This window comes from Triturus cristatus, chromosome 10, assembly GCF_964204655.1.
Source record: "Triturus cristatus chromosome 10, aTriCri1.1, whole genome shotgun sequence".
NCBI classification, from domain to species: Eukaryota; Metazoa; Chordata; class Amphibia; order Caudata; family Salamandridae; genus Triturus; species Triturus cristatus.
The window spans coordinates 501,525,288-501,544,003 of record NC_140593.1 but is presented as its reverse complement, the minus strand read 5'-3'; the positions used below and the strand labels follow the sequence as shown (position 1 = coordinate 501,544,003).

The 18,716-nt window shown below is 43.3% G+C and overlaps 1 protein-coding gene across 3 annotated transcripts in view; it reads right to left on the bottom strand.

The window, feature by feature from the left end:
• NCAPG2 (non-SMC condensin II complex subunit G2) overlaps positions 1–18,716 on the bottom strand; it is a 403,487-nt gene that overhangs the window by 45,208 nt on the left and 339,563 nt on the right. For all 3 annotated transcript variants that reach the window (XM_085631953.1, XM_085631952.1, XM_085631954.1), the window contains exon 24: positions 10,003–10,146. In XM_085631953.1, coding sequence (XP_085488079.1) covers positions 10,003–10,146 — 144 coding nt within the window. The remainder of the gene's footprint in view (positions 1–10,002; positions 10,147–18,716) is intronic.

Here is an 18,716-nt window from a genome sequence, read left to right as displayed (position 1 = left end):
TATTATAAGTCAACAATGAGTTCCATTGTTTAGGCTCAGAACGAATTTGCAAAATCCTAGTTACATACATGTAGGAACATTTTGCATTCTTAATTAACACACTACTTACCTTTTGTAATGCTCTTTCTGGTGGAAACTCTATGTAATGCAAATTCTTCACCCTGAGAATACCCTAAGGCACCAAACTGGAACTTGAAATTTTTCTCAGCATTGCTCAGGTAGCATTGTGAAGCTGTACTTTGACTCCATCCAACCACAGAAGTTATGGCAGAGTAAATAATACATCAGCCCAGTGCACTGACAATACTTTCTTTCTTTCTGAGCCTTAGTACGCCGATCTGGAGCTAGCGCCTTCTTTTCTTTGTCAATTGAAGAACCGCCTTTCTTCAAAAAAAAATTCCAGTGTGCAAATTAAGTGTCACCTTCTAAAACCACAGGCTTTAAAATTTGTAGGGATTGTCACAAACAAATGTCTGTGATAGACCCCACAAGGTGTGCCTCTGGTGTCTAGAGTAGGGCCACAACTCCAAAGTTATGCAGGGAGTGTGTCCTGATGAATCCAAACGCGATTCGGAACACGACGCCAAGCTGTATATTGTAAAACATCATTGGAGATCATGACGGGTCACTCCCGCTCGAAATCAGGGTCTTGCACCCATTTCCGTTCGCATGGCCGGACCTGCGATAGATCTTCATAACATTCAAAGTCTTTGCTTAAGTCTGAATCAAAGAAGAAACACAAGAAGTCCAAGGGGCCATATCCTAGCCTGGCCACTCTCCTCCTGAGAAGTTGCAAGCGGGTCAAAGTACCCAGAAGTCTAGCTCATGGTTCCCTGTTGAGGAGCAGATTCAGCAGCTGATTCCGATGCACCTCTAGTTCCCAGTTCCGTTGAAGCTACCGCAACAAATTGAGGTCTGTGCTTGCCTCCTGTTCCTACGTCCTCAGCCTGCATTCCATCAGACTTCGATAATACAATTAATTTGCCTAGAGGTCGCCATGCAGCACTCCAACACCTCTGAGTCTGACTTTGATTAGAGCCAATCCACTTTTCAGGATGATGGAGCAATGCTGAGAAAAATTTCCAGCTCCAGTCTGGTGGCTGGGGGTAGTCACACGGTGAGGAATCTAAAACTATAAGTATTCATTAAAACATTAGGAATTATTAAAATACAGCATGTAGAGGCAGACATGTCACAAATTAAACATGAAAACATCTTATACTTACACCTGTTAGAGTCCATTCTAAAATGGAGTTAAATTTGCTTAGATTTTTTTCACACCACTAAACAAAGAAACCGAAAATAGGGTAGGAAAATATTTTATTAACAATATGTATTTTTGAAAGGCAGTAATATTTTTCAGGATAGTCGGATGATGAACGTACAAAAATATGCTAAACGAAAATAGTGGCTGTAGAGGTTTGTAAAGTATGCTCTTTTACATGGGAAAGCAGGGTGTACAGCATTGCTGTTAAAGTGAAGCCCTTTCTGGTCCATGGTTAAGCACTGAATACCTGAAGAGAACTCGCAGCAAAGGCTACACTATCAAGTCAGATTAGTATATTTCAGGTATCACCTATACAATATACACGAATAAAAAAAAATAAAAACTAATTAACAGATGGCATTTTTTTTTAACTAATATGGCCAGCAGCACTGAATGATATAAGCGAGTTTGACGATAATGCAAAAAATTAAGAAATATGGCCATCACCATGATATATTAAGCCTGCGTCTAATACGCCATGGGGTAAACAAGTAGCCGGGAAACATTATTACACCTAATGTAGAGGATGTCCATAATTCCAAGTCAAAAATAAGATTCCAGATTCCGGAGTCTTAGTGTTCGGAGCAATTATTTTCACAACGTCATCATATATGCTGGACAAAATATTAAAAAGTATGTCTCATCTTCAATGCAGGCAATTTTTCATTGAAGGAAAAAATTGCCACAGGTGAAATTAAATGACTTTAATGGGAACATGCCTGTGAGAAACTGGCCTGGTATATGATGTCCACTAATGTAAGTGGGCACCTTGCACCAGTCCAGACAACCCTTATGGTGATTTAAGAGGTCTCAGACAACCTTAGAAAGCTATCCAAGTGGTAGCTGTGGAGAGCAGCCTTCAGGCTTAGTCTTGAAGGAGTGTAAAGCAGCTTGTTTTACCAGAATGCAATCTTATAGTATGGATTAATTGAAAAAGAACCACACAAGGTATTTATAAAAATAAGTATTTATTATATAATACTCTCTAGTACGTTTCAGTATCTCCCACATGGCGATAAACACAAAGCACAGAACACTATAGCAAAGAAATCACAGTAAATAGCACTAATACACCGTGGGCCCCAGGGGGGACCAAACCACATACTAAGAAAGGGGTATAAGAACCACAACTCAATCAGGACAATGTCGAGAGGTTGTAGAATCGCTGGGGAACCAAGTAACCACCCAAGGTAAGTAGATAGGGACCCCGCGGAGGGCGCATACAGTGTGAGAACACGGCCGCTGGCTCCGTACAACTGTCGCGGTTGGATTTTTAAAGATTAAGGACCCTTCCAAGTGGACCCTGAGGAAACCCCGTGGAAGACAGAAGGTTGGAGAGCCACCCCACCTGCGGCTACCCTGATACCCAAGTTACCTATCCCAGGGGAGCTGGGTGCATAGGTGTGAAGTGGTGTCGGAAACCGCCGTCAAACCCTATGGAGGACTTCAGGAAAGGGCCACTGATGGAAGAGTAGAAAGCGTCCGTGTGAATCCAAACGTGGATTCTTGATGAAGAGTACCTGAAAGCAGAGGGGACAGAGTCTGGGTATTTGAGAGTGATCAGGGGCTTGGTAGATGAATGCCCACCGATGCCGGGTGCTTCAGGATAGATGTCGATGAATTTGACTCTGCAGTTGCGGGGACCAGGCGACGATGAGGATGACCAGGAGCCGGATAGGAGTTGTCCCACGAAGGATGTCGAGCGCTGAGGGGTCGGTGTCCGGGGGGAGCACCAATAAGCCTTGGCAAAAGCAACCTGCGCAGGAAGTCAAGAAGTTGCAGGAAGAGGACCAGCAAGGCCCAGGAGACTCACCACAAGCAGGGGTTAGGGCAAGCCCGGAGCAATCAGGGGAGCCCAAAGAAGATGTAGTTGACCCTCCGCAGGACACACAGCTAGAAGACACTGGAGTCGCAGGAGGACCTCGTGCAGCTTTACAAAACAGGCCATGGAGCACACGGTGCAATGTGATTAAAGATCTTTGCAGGAGAAGTTGCACGAGGTTGGGGCTACTTGGAGCCCAATGCACTAGCTGCAGAATTGCCAACAAGCATTTGCACTTGCAAAATAACGTGGTGCACAAGGGTTCAGGTATTGCAACGCTCACGAGGGATTCTGGCCTCAAACTGGGTGAGAGGGCAGCTCTGGCCTCGAGGGATGAACAAACCCACCTCCTGTGTTGTTGAATCCTTCGGAGTCCGTAGGAGCTCGGGATCAGCAGACCGGTCAGCTGTGTTGCAGTGCCTGCGAATGCAGGGGAGTGACTCCTTCACTCCAAGGGAGATTATCTTCAAGTGTCTTGGATGCGCCACAGGTGCTGCACGGATCCTGTATGGTGCATAGGCACAGACGAGATAGCAGACTGAAAAGGAGACCAAGTCAGGCCCAAACGAAGTCCAGAGTGCCAGACGGTAGAAGTGCAGTGGTTTCAGTTCTGAATCTTGTCCACTAAAAATCTAGGGACCTAAACTCAGGTAAGCCCTAAGGAAAGGATTGGGAAGATACAGGGGACCCGCGCAGGGTAGGGTCTGGACCGGGGGTCGGGGGGTTGGGGGGGTCAGAAGAGGTTACTCTCATGTCCTTTGTTCAGTTTCGCGCCACAGCTGGAGCGAACAGCTACCAGGACTGATTTGAACTGGACTATGCACAGGGGCACCAAATGTGCCCCTCATGCAAGCTTTCAGGCGCTGGCAAGCGCACCCAACTAGCCCTAATACACTAAATCCTGTCTGGGAGGTGGTCACACCTCCCTGTGACAGGATGCCTATTGCTCTGCCTTCCCTTGCTTGAGTTTGGCTCAGCGGCAGGAGGGCAGAAATGTGTCTGTGGTCAGCAGCAACCATTTTATGCTGGGTACCGGGAACACCGAGAGCCTAACGGAGGGCTCTCCCAGTGGGTGGAATCATACCTCCCACACCGGTAACGGGGTGGGGGTATGATTTCAACATGTTTAACACCAAAAACAATAGGATTCGTTGCAGCCATTTTCGAGATGGTCATCGTGCGGTCACGTGATGCCCCTTTATATAGTATATGGCTGCTTCAATGACAACCCGCGAGAATGGACTCTGTAGGCTGGAGGGGTGTCCTGCTCATGCAGGGGCACCATCTCACTTAGAACCAAGCACCGTGCCCTCAGGATTTTAAAGGCCTGCGTGAGGGGTGACCTATAGGTTTTAAGTGCAGTGACCCTTAGATATACTAAACCTATATCTTTCGTAAGTGTTGCAGGCACCAACTTACACAGGCTGCAATGGTAGGCCTGTAGTTCCATTTTGAATGGTCTCTCATGGGTGGCATAATATATGCTGCAGCCCATGGGAGACCTCTGGGGTACCTATGCCCAGAGTACCATATACTAGGGACTGATAAGGGTACCCCAGTATCCAATCTGGGATTGTACCTAGGTACTAACACAACAGTTTAGGGAGAAAGCAGATAGACTGGGGTCCTCATTAGCAGGATCCCAGTCAGACTAGTCAAAAACAGTGTCACATCAAGCAAACATTGGGGGAAACCATAAGAAGCAGATCCTACAATGCCCATTGTGGGTGTACCAAATGGAAGTCTCCACAATCATCTGAGGAACCCAGTATTCAGATGGCTCCAGAGTTCTGGTTCAGGTAAAGAAGCATTCTGGCACTATGCCTTGTAGACTTCAAAAGCAAGGGCCATAAAGTTTCCTCCGTTTTGCACTGTGAACTGTGAGGTTCCTCCTCTTCCTCTTTATACAAGAAGGTTCCTCATTCAAAGAATGTGGGTCTTCCACATGATGATAAACTGACCACTAAAAACTTAAATCCATTCACTTGCTCAAGGCTGGATTTGTTCAAAGTAAAATATGTTTGACACCATTATGCAGCCTGAACATCATTAATGTGTTTTTTCTGACCTTGTTTGCTAGGCTCTGTGCTCTACAGAAGTCTGCAAGCTTATCAAGTAGATATGTAAAGAGGTTCCTCAGCGAATAATGGAGATCTTGGTCCCCTATTGCCTTGGGGCATCACCGTGACAGTAACCTCAGACACCACTTGATTTAAGTAAAGTACAGTGACAATCGAGGGGTGCTAGGGAGCAGCCCTGCTAGACACCTTCATTGACCAAAAATGGTGTTCTTCTTTTGCTGGAGCCACCCCAATCTGACCACTGCAAAGATCCTGTGAAAGTCGAATTAAGATATTCAGGAGAGCTAAGGAATATTCGTACAATGAATGGATTTCCACAATTAATGTCTTGGCACAATGTTGAATGTGGATCTCAGATCCACAGAAACTAGATACAGAGGTACTCTTTTCACTTTGAAAAACGTTTCCAGGACCAGGAAAAATCTGAATAAGGTTGACTGGTCCTGTTTTTTCTAACCCCAACTTGATTTTGGGACAAAATCTTATTAGACTTAGCTCATGCTTCAAATCTGGATAGAAGTACTGAAGTAAATATTTTTAGAGACTTTGAAGGAGACTAATCTGGCGATAGTTGGCTGGGTCATATGTTCACTATTCTTGTAAACTGGCACTATCTCTACACCAAGCCAGGAAGATGGTATGAGGGCCCTCCCAGTTACTAAAGTGATGTAACCTCCCACTTCCTTCACCGAGACGACAGAGTCTGATTATTATTTAGATCAGCCTAGATTTAATCAAGGCCACGGCTAAGACTTTTTTTGTTTGTTGGCTGCCAAAAGAATTTACTTTGGAGTGCGGGTCTTTCAGTTATTACTCTTCAGTAGATGCCGCTTTCTGCCAGGCTAAGAAGTCAAAATATAAGGCTGAACATAGTTCAAACCAACAATTTACATATTTGGTGAATGATATTTGCTGCTGTTGGCTATAAAAATGCCAGAAGGAGAGCGTATCCACAGCCCACCGGAAATCCTGCCATCTTTATTTTCAGCAGGGCCTTATAGTGAGGTCTGCAGTCACTAACTTATCTTCTGGTGTTACTTTTGATGGCCACAATAAAGGTAAACGTGCTTGTCTGCAATCTTTAACCAACTAAGGATGGCTGCTAGATATGGCAGTCTAGCGGTAGAGTAACGTTTTGGAAAAACATGGAGTAATGTGCCTGAAAACCGACCAATGGAGTTTCAGGCTTTGATGTGGGTCAAGCAGTGGCAGATGTAAGGAGGCCAAAACTGTGGCTACCAGATCATTCAAAGGATTTATGGTCGTTTGGAGCGACACCTGATCCCATTTAAGTTTTCATCTGATGTTGGAAACATTTGTATGGAGATTACTTTGGGTCCTTCGTGGCAACAGGCCACCAGAAAGAATACTTGGGGTTCATTACCAGCAATGTTCCAACATACAATTTTCTGAGAGAGATAGTCAAACTTTTTCTAACCACTCACCCCAACTTTGGAGACATGTGCACAATTTGAAAAAAATCACCAGAATGTAGTAGTGTTGAGTGTTCCATCAGGGGGCGCATCTGAAATCTGAAGTGCCTTTTGCTATGCACAGAACTGTGGAAACATCAGAAGAGAATAAAGGCTCATCCAGAAGGTCGTTAGCAGCTGCCCAGCGGTCTTTGAAGGAGGGAATAAGCCACCCAGTTTCCATCTCTATGGATGTCATGTTCAGTTACCCATCTGTAGTTAGCATACTGGTTAAAGCAGATTTGCATACTGGAGTATAAAGTCACAACACTATGCTCTAGACCCCTTGAATTAATTGCTAAGCTGCTCTCACAAGACTTCCTCTTCTCATGCCAGGTTGGTATTGAAGGAAGAGGCTGAGAACTTCTGTAGCTTCCTCAGCACAAAGGGGTATTTCCTGAGGGGTACCTGAATGACTTCAATTCCTAGATTGAACAGCTTCCATCTGAGGGCCAACAAAACGTTTGGATTCCCCGGACACCCATAACAACCTAGTTTTCTTGCAGCTGCCTACCTCAGCACAAGTACCAAATTTAACAAAAGATATGTCATTTGATACCACATGCTGTAGCGCCTCAAGAGACTTGAACAGATGAAGCATGTTGACCTTATTCAGAACATATTGTGGCCCTTCTGAGAAATACACTGGAACCAGGTCTAACTGGAGTTGTTTATATGCGGCCCAAGGTTCACTGGTGTTACCATATGATGGAGCTCAACCAGTGACCACCTGGGACAAGGAAAATACTTTGCATGGATGTTTAACATCTGAGACTAACTGGAGTGAATCTGCAGAGATTGGCGTGGCTACTTACACAGTTGTGGATTGATGCTGTGGGCCTTGGTGATAATCCTGGTGGGAGAATTTGGGGCGATTGGCAGTGATGCGGTTGACAAATGTTGACAGCTGTTTCGCAGTGTGTAATTATAGGGGCTGGAGATGGAACTGGAATGCATTTTAGTATTGCATCAGAAGATGGAAAAGAGAGAGTGTGAGACGCTTTTCTGGGTGGGGTGAAATTACTTTCCTTGACGTAGGTTGCGTCTGGCCAAGTCTCTTTAGTTTGCGAAGCTTCTTCATCTTCTTTTTATTGCAACTTAATGTAAAATCATCTTCTGGCAGCAAATCAACGGCTTCCACTTCCATTGTCTGGATGCTTGTGATTTACATCCGAGTTTACCATTGTATGCAACATGAAAACTTTTGGCTCTAAACGAACAGCGATTCGACCCACTGTGTTATTTTAAGATTTTGTTAACACAGGTCATTTTTCTAAAATGGAATTTGAAACGGACGAAGACATCACAGATAAAGCCATTGACATCCTGGGATCAATATTTCCTTGTAATGTTTTATAACACTAATTTTTCATCTTTGCTGGTGAAAGCTGAATTTCTTCGATGTTGTCCTGTGCTCTTAGATGTTCAGAGAGGCTCTTAACCGAACTGAACATGACTTTGAGCCCCGACTCGCGGACCAAATGGTGCTTGTCCAACAACTCTGCAGTGTTTCTCAATTCAAGCAACTGATGATCAGATTTTCGGGTCCGAGCCATCGACGGAGATTGAATCAAGAGTTTTTGAGATGGGATCCATGGCATCAAGAAATGGTGAAATCAGTGCACTATCGTCAAGGCTAAAGTTGATGCAGCCACTGTGGGGAATTTTGGACCCCGCTGTCAGCATGGGCACAAAAGATGGAGGGGTGCATCATTGGGGCGAGGGGTCTACAACCATCTTTGAATCTACAATCTTGCCTTGAAGGTCCAGTAGGATACCTATTGTCCTCCTGCTGAAGGACCCATTGATCCAGTCCTGGGAGGAAATGGAGTTGGTAATGCCATAGCTATTATCTGAGCTGCAACTCAAGTCTGAGCTGTCACCTCACCCTGGTAGTGTCCAAATTAGATTAAGGCATTGCTCCATATGCAGGACTTCCACAATACCTGTTGCAGAAATTGCAGACTGTCCAGAATGCAGCAGCTCGTCTGGTACTCCATTTACCTAGATGAGTATCGATGACGACCCATTTGAATAACCGACACTGGTTACCTGTCAAAAAAAAGGATCATGGTCCAGAATACCTGTCCTCTAGGATTTAATTTGACTCTCCCCTTAGAACTCTGCGGTTATCTTCTTGTCACTTTGCCAAAGTTCATAGGGTAAAGCGAGCTACAATGTGAGGCAGATCCTTATCCCTCCTGGGCCCACAAGCTTGAAACAGCTTGTTGGCAGTTATGTCAAGCAGTCAGTGAATGCTCTTTTAAAAAACAGTTGAAGACCTGGCTTTTTACTCTTTAAATACAACTCTCCTTCTGTCTCCACGAGCACCGGGACACTCCTGGGAGTAGACACGCACTTTATAAATCACGCTATTCACTCATTCATTCATTAAGTTCCAAACTCGAAGGGGTTCCCTTTGATGTCAGTGGTCCCTGGGATGGTATCATTTTGTGGTACTGATGATTTCTGGCTGCAAAAAAAGGACCCAAGACGCTGTCGGCGAAAACTGAAAATAAGTAAAACCTTAATTCATGATTGGCACACACTAGGGGAATTGCTGAAGGACTATTAGCAACAAGTATTTGACACTATGGAGATATGAATGTGAGTCACATCAAATACTAATTATTGCTGATGGGGAGAACAGCATTTGATTAGCCTTGGAAAAATTACATAAAGGTGACTTATCTATCTGTTCTATCAAGCTCTGCATTAAGATCTGCGACACATTGGCTAAAAAGTAGTCTTCGGAAGAACTGTGACCCCATTCTACCAGGGCCAAACATGCCACCACTGCGTCATCATGTGAGGTCCCTGTCCTAAACATTTGCCGGGCGGCTATGTGTGCGTCTCTCTATACATTCATGAAGCACTTTTGTCCACCACACTGAAGCCCACCTCCATAGTCCTACAATCAGAGCATTGAAACAAAGAATTCATAATTCTTTTGACAATTTGCCCTTTTCAAAATACCTTCCCTTCAATGCATTTCAGCAGGGAAAGTGAAAAGATCCATTCCTCAGATGTCAAATATCCCTCTATTCAAATTTGCACTTCAAGGAGCTACAGTGATAGGGGATACAATTTGAGAATCTACTAGAAAAGTGTTGCTAAATTCTCTCAACATGATATTTGGTCTACAAAGTGGCGGATCATGGACCACCTATTAACCATGAAATGTTACTAGCCCCCGTACCCTGTGCAGCAATAAAAAAAAACAATCAAATCAATAAATACCTTGGCAACTCAATCTGTGAAGACATTAGCCCACAGTTACATGTACAGTAAAACAAAATGGTATAAGTAATACTTCACCCCGTTAAATGTTGAGATCAAGCACCCAGTCACAATATTTACCTTTCGTAATGTGTAGCTGATTTCTACGACAACTGCGGCAAGTAGTGTAGAAAGAACTCCATGGTGTACATCTGTGCACACAGAATGCCAGTACTGAACAGTGTGAATGAAATCCCCAAGTGGCTCTTGAATAGAGCGCAGCAACTAAAAAGATCATAAAAAAGGAACACATTTGTTTATTTTGAAGCATGTATGGTGGAGCTTTTTAGTGGACCTGCTACTTATTCCTTCTAAATCATGGTAACAACATCCCCTCCCCAAAAAGCGTTAAGTCCATGGCCTTTTGCTCCTTTGTAAAAGCATACCTATGTAGAATAAATGTAGTGAGAAATTAAACGCAGCTACCACAAGCAACAGTTTGATGCAAAACAAATTAAATATATTATCTATCATGAAGTAGTAATAGAAGACGTCAAGAAATTATACCATCGCACAAAACATAGAAAGCGTTATAAGAGTAAGAAGGAAATGGACTATGCCAAATTGATTAAAAAAATTGGGCGACAAACATGAGATCATCGTAACAAAATCTGATAAAGGGGGAAACATGGTCATTTGGCCCCAGAAAGATTATATTTTAAGAGGCCAATAGACACTTACAAGACAAAGAATGTTATGAGAAGTCCTCCCATACTAAATATAATGTGGCAAGACAAAATCTGAAAAAGGAATGAATGGCCTTGAAAAGGTAATGGGTGATATCGATGGAGGAATTTAAATTTTTGAACATAGAACATCCAGTTTTAGCAACATTTTATTTCATCCCTAAAGTCCACAAAAAAACTACACCTGTTCCTGGTAGGCCAATTATATCGGCCATCAACAGTGTAGGTGAAACTATTACTCAGTATGTGGACTTTTTTCTCCAGGATTTTGTCAAGAAATTGCGTAGCTATGTGAAGGACATTCTTTAGGAAAAGTACAAGGTATCAAATGGTCTGAGGATTTACTTTTTATTACGTTGGACATTGAATCTGTGTACACCAGTATTGAACATTCCACAGGTCTAATGGCCATTAAGTATTTTTTAGATTTCAGGCCAATTGAATTTTACCAACACAACAAGATGCTTTTAAGTATGATCTCATGGTGCTTGCACAATAATTATTTTTTAGTTGGCAATGATGTTTATCTACAGATGAGAGGTGTTGCGATGGGGGTTTGCTTCTCCCCCAGCTATGCATGCTTGCATGAGGGTTGGTGGGAGGAGCAGGTCCTCAAAGTTTTGCATGCCACCATTTTTAATGAACATGTTTTGTATTGGTTGCGTTACATTGATGATGTTTTTATTATATGACGGGGCAGTGAATCGAGCGCATCTGAATTCATTAAGCCGATAAACATCAATACTGCAAACCTCAGATTTACCTCTAATATCAGTAAGAGCAGCATTGATTTCTTGGACGTCAGGGTTTACCAAAGTGAGGGGCAATTGTGTACCACTTTGTATAGAAAGGACACTGCTGGCAACTTAACTTTACATGCAAGCAGTGCTCATCCAAAGCACGATTGATAATATCCCTTATGGTGAATTCTTACGACTTAAAAGGATATGCAATAACAACGAAGATTTAAATAGATGCACTGAGGAGGCTTACCAAAGATTCAGACAAAGGGAGTACAGTGAGAGGATTCTTAGGTCGGCCATCAATAAAACCAAGGACTGATCTAGGTAATCCTTGCTCACATACAATGTAGAGGCAACAGTTAAGGCTGATTCTGCCCCGAGGCTGATCACTGCCATCAGCAAACAAGAGGGAAAAGTACGTGCCATTGTCAAACGCCACTGGCCGATTGTCTTGACGGATGGCATTTTGTCTGCTACATTACCATCTCAACCTATTGTTACCTATAGGAAGGGCATCTCAATGCGCACACAGATTGGGAAATCCTGCCGGGAGTTGCCAGCCGCTAAAACTTTGCTACAACCCAAGAATGGCTTTACTAAATGCTCTACTTGTAGAGGCTGTAAGTTTGGGAAGAATACTACACACTATTCTTCACCTTTTAGCCGAAACTAAATAGCCATCAGGGGCAATTTTTCATGTAGAACTGAGGTTGCGGTATATATCCTGACATGCACCTGCGGACTAAGATATGTGGGTAGCACCAAATTGCAGGTGCATGTCAGGATATTGCAACACTTACGTGCCATAGTGAACAACAACCCCCACCTACCCTGTAGCTCGCCACTTTAAACAAACACACAACAATGATCTTAGTTGTCGGAGTTATTTTGTGGCAGCTGCTATTCCCAAATTACGTCGTGGACGGGATCGTGAAAAAGCCCCGAGACAGTTGGAGTCTAAAATGATTTTAGAGCTAGATACTAAATTTCCATATGGCTTAAATAATACGGAAGATTTGTATAACTTTTTATAGATATCTGGGCTGGTTGGGATCAACCGATATTATATTTCAGAAGTGGCCCCTATGTACTCACTATGCAAATCCTGTATCCATTTGTAAATACGCATGTATCTGAGCAGCGGCCGCATTTTACTTGGGTGCAATGAAGATTGGATTTTATTCATTTTTGTTTGCACTCAATTACTAGTGGCCTACATTTTTTAGCACGTTTTTAGAATGTCTAAATATTTCTTATGGTTAGAACACTTAAGACATTTGCACTTTAATATTATCATTGATTTGCACATTCAATATGCACTTCAGACATTTGCACTTTAGGTCCAGTCTGAAGTATGGTACTATTCTGTCCTTATATTATTAAGATGGAGGATGGAGTAGGTCCCAGAAGTGGTTGGGATTTACCTTGCATTTAAGCAGGCATTGGAGGCAGTTCTAGGTGATTAATACTAGTCACCTTTACTCAAGTGGAGAGTTTATACAGACCCCCCAGGATATAGCGGCATGGATTAGCAAATTTAGCGGCACAAATATGGAAATTTAGCGGCACAAATATGGGAATTTAGCGGCAATTTAGCGGCGTTTTCTTTGGCAGTTTATCCTACAACAAACACAGATCTCTTTGTTTTTTGAGTTATTTAACACCATGAAGCTATGTATATTTGGTTTATTTACAATGTAGAGACTTTGTTTGTCTTCAAGACTAAAAATAGGACATAAACAGCATAGTTGGGAGTTTTGTTTAATAAAAAGAATCGATTTCTACCCAAAGAAACCCTTTTTGCAACATTAATCTATGCTCTAATGTTTGCTTTGCAGTGTGTATGCAGCTCTTTGATGAAAGTTAATACCTCGTTGTTCTATATTAGGACTTTAAGTTATCAATTGCAAAGAACAAAAGGACATCTCTTTTAAAAGCAGAAAACCTGCTGATCTATTTACATTATATGCACTCTGTAATCTACATGGTACACGTTTCTGCAGCAGGCATATTAACACTCTGCACTACCTTCACATAAGTCAAAACATTAACTATACAAAACTTTAATCTCTCTCCACGAAGAACATTAATCACAAGAGTTAACTTTACATTTTTGTGAGGCCTGGTAATTGCCGGAGAAAAGGAACCCGGCAGCAGGTGCTTTAAAAACATAATAAACTTGCAAGTATGGTGCCCCCAGGAAGCCAGCACCCGGTGCGGTAGCACCGCTCGCACCGCCCTAGAGCCGGCCCTGGGTGCCAGATTAAAACAGGGTTTGATTGGTTGTGGTTTAAGACGGGGCAGGGTAAAGTGACATTTAGGGCTAGGCCAAGAGGATATAGGGCCTCTTCAGCGAAAGGTGGGTAGCGAGCCAGACCTGTTGGTAGGCCTTAGGTTTTTGTAAATGGCTATAAGAAATGGGCATGGCTTAGGGCCTTTTGTGGTGATGCTGATTAAAAGTGGGGGGTTTACATGCTGGTCAGGTAGCCTTAATGGGTCAGGTCCATGTTTATATACACACAGATATTTTAAAGATATTTGTAAAGTTAAAATAAGTGGATCAATCTATGTTCTAATAATGTATACTTTGCGGTGTGTATGCAGTTCTGGGATGAAAGGTAATAGCTCGCTGTTCTATATTAGGACTTTAAGTTATAAATTGCAAGTAACAAAAGGATGTCTCTTTTGAAAGCAGTAACCTGCTGATCTGTTTACATCCTACGCATTCTGTAATCTACTTGGTACACGTTCTTTGCAGCAGGCACAGAACCCTCTGCACTAACTTCACCCAAGTCAAACCCTGAACTACACAAAATGCTGATCTCTATCCAGGAAGATAATTAATCACAGGAGTTATCTTGACATTTATGTGAGGCCTGGCCATTGCTCGCGGAAAGAAACGCTGCGGCAAGTGCTTCAAAAGCCTAATAAACTTTAATTGACGGAGCCCCCAGGAAGCCAGCACCCTAAAGCCGGCCCTGAATCAGAGTGCAACGTATAACTATATACAATCTACAGCCCTTCTGCTGCGGCGGCCAGCACGGGTCGATCCTTCACTTTTATTGCCTGTGGAAGCAAATGTTAAGGGCGAGAGACGCCTCCCAGCAGCTTACCTGGGCCTCTGGGCCTCCCGAGACGACGACGACAACGATCCGACGATCCACCACCAGCCAGACAACGATACAATGACGATCCAGACCAGCAGCGCCGCTCCAGACCAGGTGAGTCGCGTCGTCATCGAGTCGTCAGCACTGCCTGCTGTGAGGACCCCCCCTTAACCCCCTTCTATTGGTCTATTGGACCCGTGGCAAGAGCCACTGGCCCAATAGAACAATAGAAGAGGAAGAGAGGCGCGTGATCTGCTGTCTGCTGCTGGATGGGGGTGGGATGCCGCCAGGATGCCAGGATTTCGCGGGCACTTTTGTAAAAATCGCGGCATTTTTACAAAAGTGCCGATTTCGCGATTTTTTTGCAAATCGCGAAATCGCGAAATCCTGGGGGGTCTGTTTATATGAATATTCTTTTTTTTTTGGAGAATGTATATACACATAGTTTTAAATATATTATGTGATGTAGTGGTGATATTTTGCACAAACTATGATGTTAAAAAATGTATCAATATATTTTTATATTATATTTATATTCTCCGATATTATTGATAAAAATGGAAATATTTATTGAAAGGATGTATTCAAATGGCCAAAGAAATCATTGGGACCTATCACCTTCTTATGGATAAAGGAAAAACGAGGATTGCATTATATATATCTAATGGACACAACATTGATAAAGAAAGATGATGAAAAAGAGAAAAAAAGAGCAAAAGAAAGAGAAAAAAAAGAGACCAAAAAAAAGAGACTGGGTGTTCTGGCAGATATGTGTATTTTGTCTATGTTTATTAGTGGTGTTTGATCACGTGGTTAAAGCATTTTAAAAAATGGCTTTTTCACTCTGTGTGAACAAGGGCAAGTGGTGCCCGAAACGCGTAATGGAGGAAACAGCAATAAAATATTGATTTGCCTGCAGTTTGGTGGTTCGTGGTTCCTTTGTGGCGGAAGCGAGCGCTCACAACGCTGCGAGCAGACGAAGGACCTCTGGTGATATATATATATATATACACACACACACACACACACACTTTAATGCTACTCACTTTTAAAATCACCTATGGTTCATAATGTGTGGTAACATATAGAAAGATTACCTATTTTGTGTAACAAAGTATTGTTGTGAAAAAATATGAACATGCTGCAATAAGTGGCTCCTTTATGCTAATGAACTCATTTTGGAAAAACAGCTTTTAAGAGTTGAAAAGCCAGTTCTCATGTTTACTGTTTAAATAGCATTTGTAATTCTTTGGGGACCAAAGGCGAGGAATTATGCATTTCATTCTTAATTTTAATCTCGCAGCAGCCATTTAAACCAACAATAAAACTGCAAACATTTTCAGAACATAGACTCTCATGAGTCGAGTAGAACACAAGCACTGGCAGCTTTGGCTGCTAGCCTTTTGCATTTGTCAATGCTTGTACTGTTTTGTCATAGATTTCACCAAACTTTATTGCTGGGGAAGGTTTCCGGCTTCGTCAAAACAAACATTAGCAAAAATAACCTTTAGTGTTCAAAGCACTGGCACTGATGGGTTTTACGAATAAGTGTGTCTTTGCTCCTTGTGAAAGGGCAGAATGACGCCACTTATAGTGAAGTCAGCCAATGACTGAAGTGGGCTGACATTTCCATATGTTGTTGGGATTGGGGAAAAACGTGCGTGACGCATAAACAGACTAATGAATGTAAAGGGATGGTTGAACGCCCAAAATAAGTAAGTATATTATACATATAATTTTAGTAAATCAAAGTTCCTGGCTAACACCAGACCTAAACATCATATCCAATCTGAGTTTGAGGCTCCACTACGTAATCTCTCAACAGAAGGAGCACTCAGATAAGTGCTTTCTTCTGAGGAAATTTTAGGCTCCTGAAGCAGATTTCCCCACCGCTCCCCTCCCCATCCACCCTTGTACTATGATTCACAGAGTGTTTGCGCTTTTACTGCTCAGCTAATCGTGAAAGTGGCAAGTGCCAGACTCTTGGGTGGGGAATGTGGATTTTCTTTCTAGGTATGGGTGGCAGCAGGAGGTGGTAGGGCTTCAATAGGCAGACATGCTTGAGTGTTCTCAGTGAGCATAATAGCTGCAAATCCGGGCTGCGGGTATCAGGCACGGTTACTGTGCTTGAAGGCCACAGTAGTCAATTTTTGTAGTCACCCATCGGCCTGGGAATGTGGCAGTGACGCTGCTGAGCCTTAACATATGCTGGGATGTCCTCTGTGCAGCATGTTAAGCTTTTGGGAGACTTGGGTCTCCTATTTTTAGCACAGTCTGTTGCTTGGACAGCTGGCCACAACTCGCATATGCAGTGTAAATGACCTGTAGCGTTTCCTTGGGTGCAGCAAGCAACTGGCCCAGGCATCAGCAGGTATGGACAATTATTTGGAAGGCCAATACTGTTAATACCAAGGCCTACCTTGGGAAATCTGCCCAGTGCAGTTTGGGCTCTGCTTAGTGTGCTAAAAGAAGTTGGCCTGCATAAGATGGCCAGTATCCTTTTGGGGAAAGAGCAGTAGAAAGTAATGAAGGAAGAGGAGTCATCCTTCTTTATGAGGCCCAGACTTATGTAGGCTATTGGTACATTCATTCAAAGGGTGGTGAGCAAGGATCTGAAGACCTGGGCAGTCAGAACCCCTCTCCTATCGTAGGAGGAATTGCCAGGTGATGAAAACCCTAGACCAGAGGCAGGAGGACCCAATACCAACTGGAAAGGCGAAGAGGGACCATGCAGGTCATCTAGACACCTGTGACCTCTTGCGTGAGGTCTTCCTTTGGAGCTCAAGGTTCTTGTGAAGCAGTCCCTTCAATCTGGAAGGTTGTAACATCGTGTTGCTGCTGAACATGTTCTCTCTCTCTTCTAGGGAGTCTATACGACTGACGAGGGTATGAATAATAGCGACTCACTGGATGAGTCCAATAAGGATGCTGTGCCCAGTCGCCCTTGATGCCCCAGTTCAGATGCCAATCGCTTCCACTGAGAAGATCCACAGGGAGGTGGTCCAGCTGATATGATGGAACCAGACAATCTGTATCATCCAAGATAGTCAGAGTAGATCCCAGCGGCCAAGGTCACCTCCTATGCGGTTAGCAAAATAAAGACCCTAGGAGAAGAACGTCCGTGCTCACCTTAGGGTAGAGTGCTTTTAAAATTACTTTGAAGGCAACATTGCTCTTACTCCTGAGATTTATACAATGATGGCCACTTTTGAGAAAATGGGGTGTATTAAATGGTGTGGTTGTGCGACCTCACTCTGTAATACACTTACCAACACCTTTAGGGCCAGTAGGTTTTGTCTGTCAACCCCTCAGCTCAATCCAGGGTAGCTGAGGCACTGAGCAGCAAGGATTACACAGAGGAACTAGAGTAAAGCATTTAAACAGCATCAAAACAATTGAAGAAATTGACACAACACACAAGAAATACGACACTAATTTATAAAAACAGACTGCATTTTTATAGAAATGTAGACACCAAAATAAAAAAAGATCCACCAGAGAGTTCTGGAGATCTAGATTTTACAAAAATTAATAAATCAAGACAATTCACTTAACCATGAACAGGCACTGGTAAATTCAACTAATTTGACACTTAACTTTTTCAGTAAAAAGTTAGGCTTGGTTCAACGCGGTTACTTGGAGTCACTTTAGGTGACCATCTCCATTCGGAAGCCAGTTTGGGAGAACCAACCAGGTCCTCAAGAACAGCTACCTTAACAGGTGAAGCAATCCTCAGTCAGTTCCAGGCACTTTGATCAAATCCAGGCTTTTACAATGGAAGATGTCCTGATGCAAGGGATGAAGGATGCTGAAGATGATAGAAGGATGCTGCTGATGCTGTGCGGTCGATGGAGGGGAGGGATGGTGCGGGGGGCAGGGGGACTATGAAATAGATTGCTAGATTTGCGTGTTTACTGTCAAGACATGTAAAATACATGTTCTTCACATGTCATAGGTTGAACCCTGCCATAGGACTCCATAGGCCTGACAGAGGGGAGACGTACACAGATGTAATGGGGAACTAGTGGCTTTGTGGTTGCTTTCAATGGGGAAGCCGGGCTAGTGGTACACAACTGCTCTGCCAATCTGCAGTGGCTGACTGGGGGACCTGTTTTATGTGGGGGACCTGCAGGGTGGCACAACCAGTGCTGCAAGCCCTGGGTGCCCCTTTAATTTACATGCCCTGGGTACCATACAATAGGGACTTACAGTTAAGTTAGCCATTTCCAATTGGGTACAGTCAATCTGACATACACTTT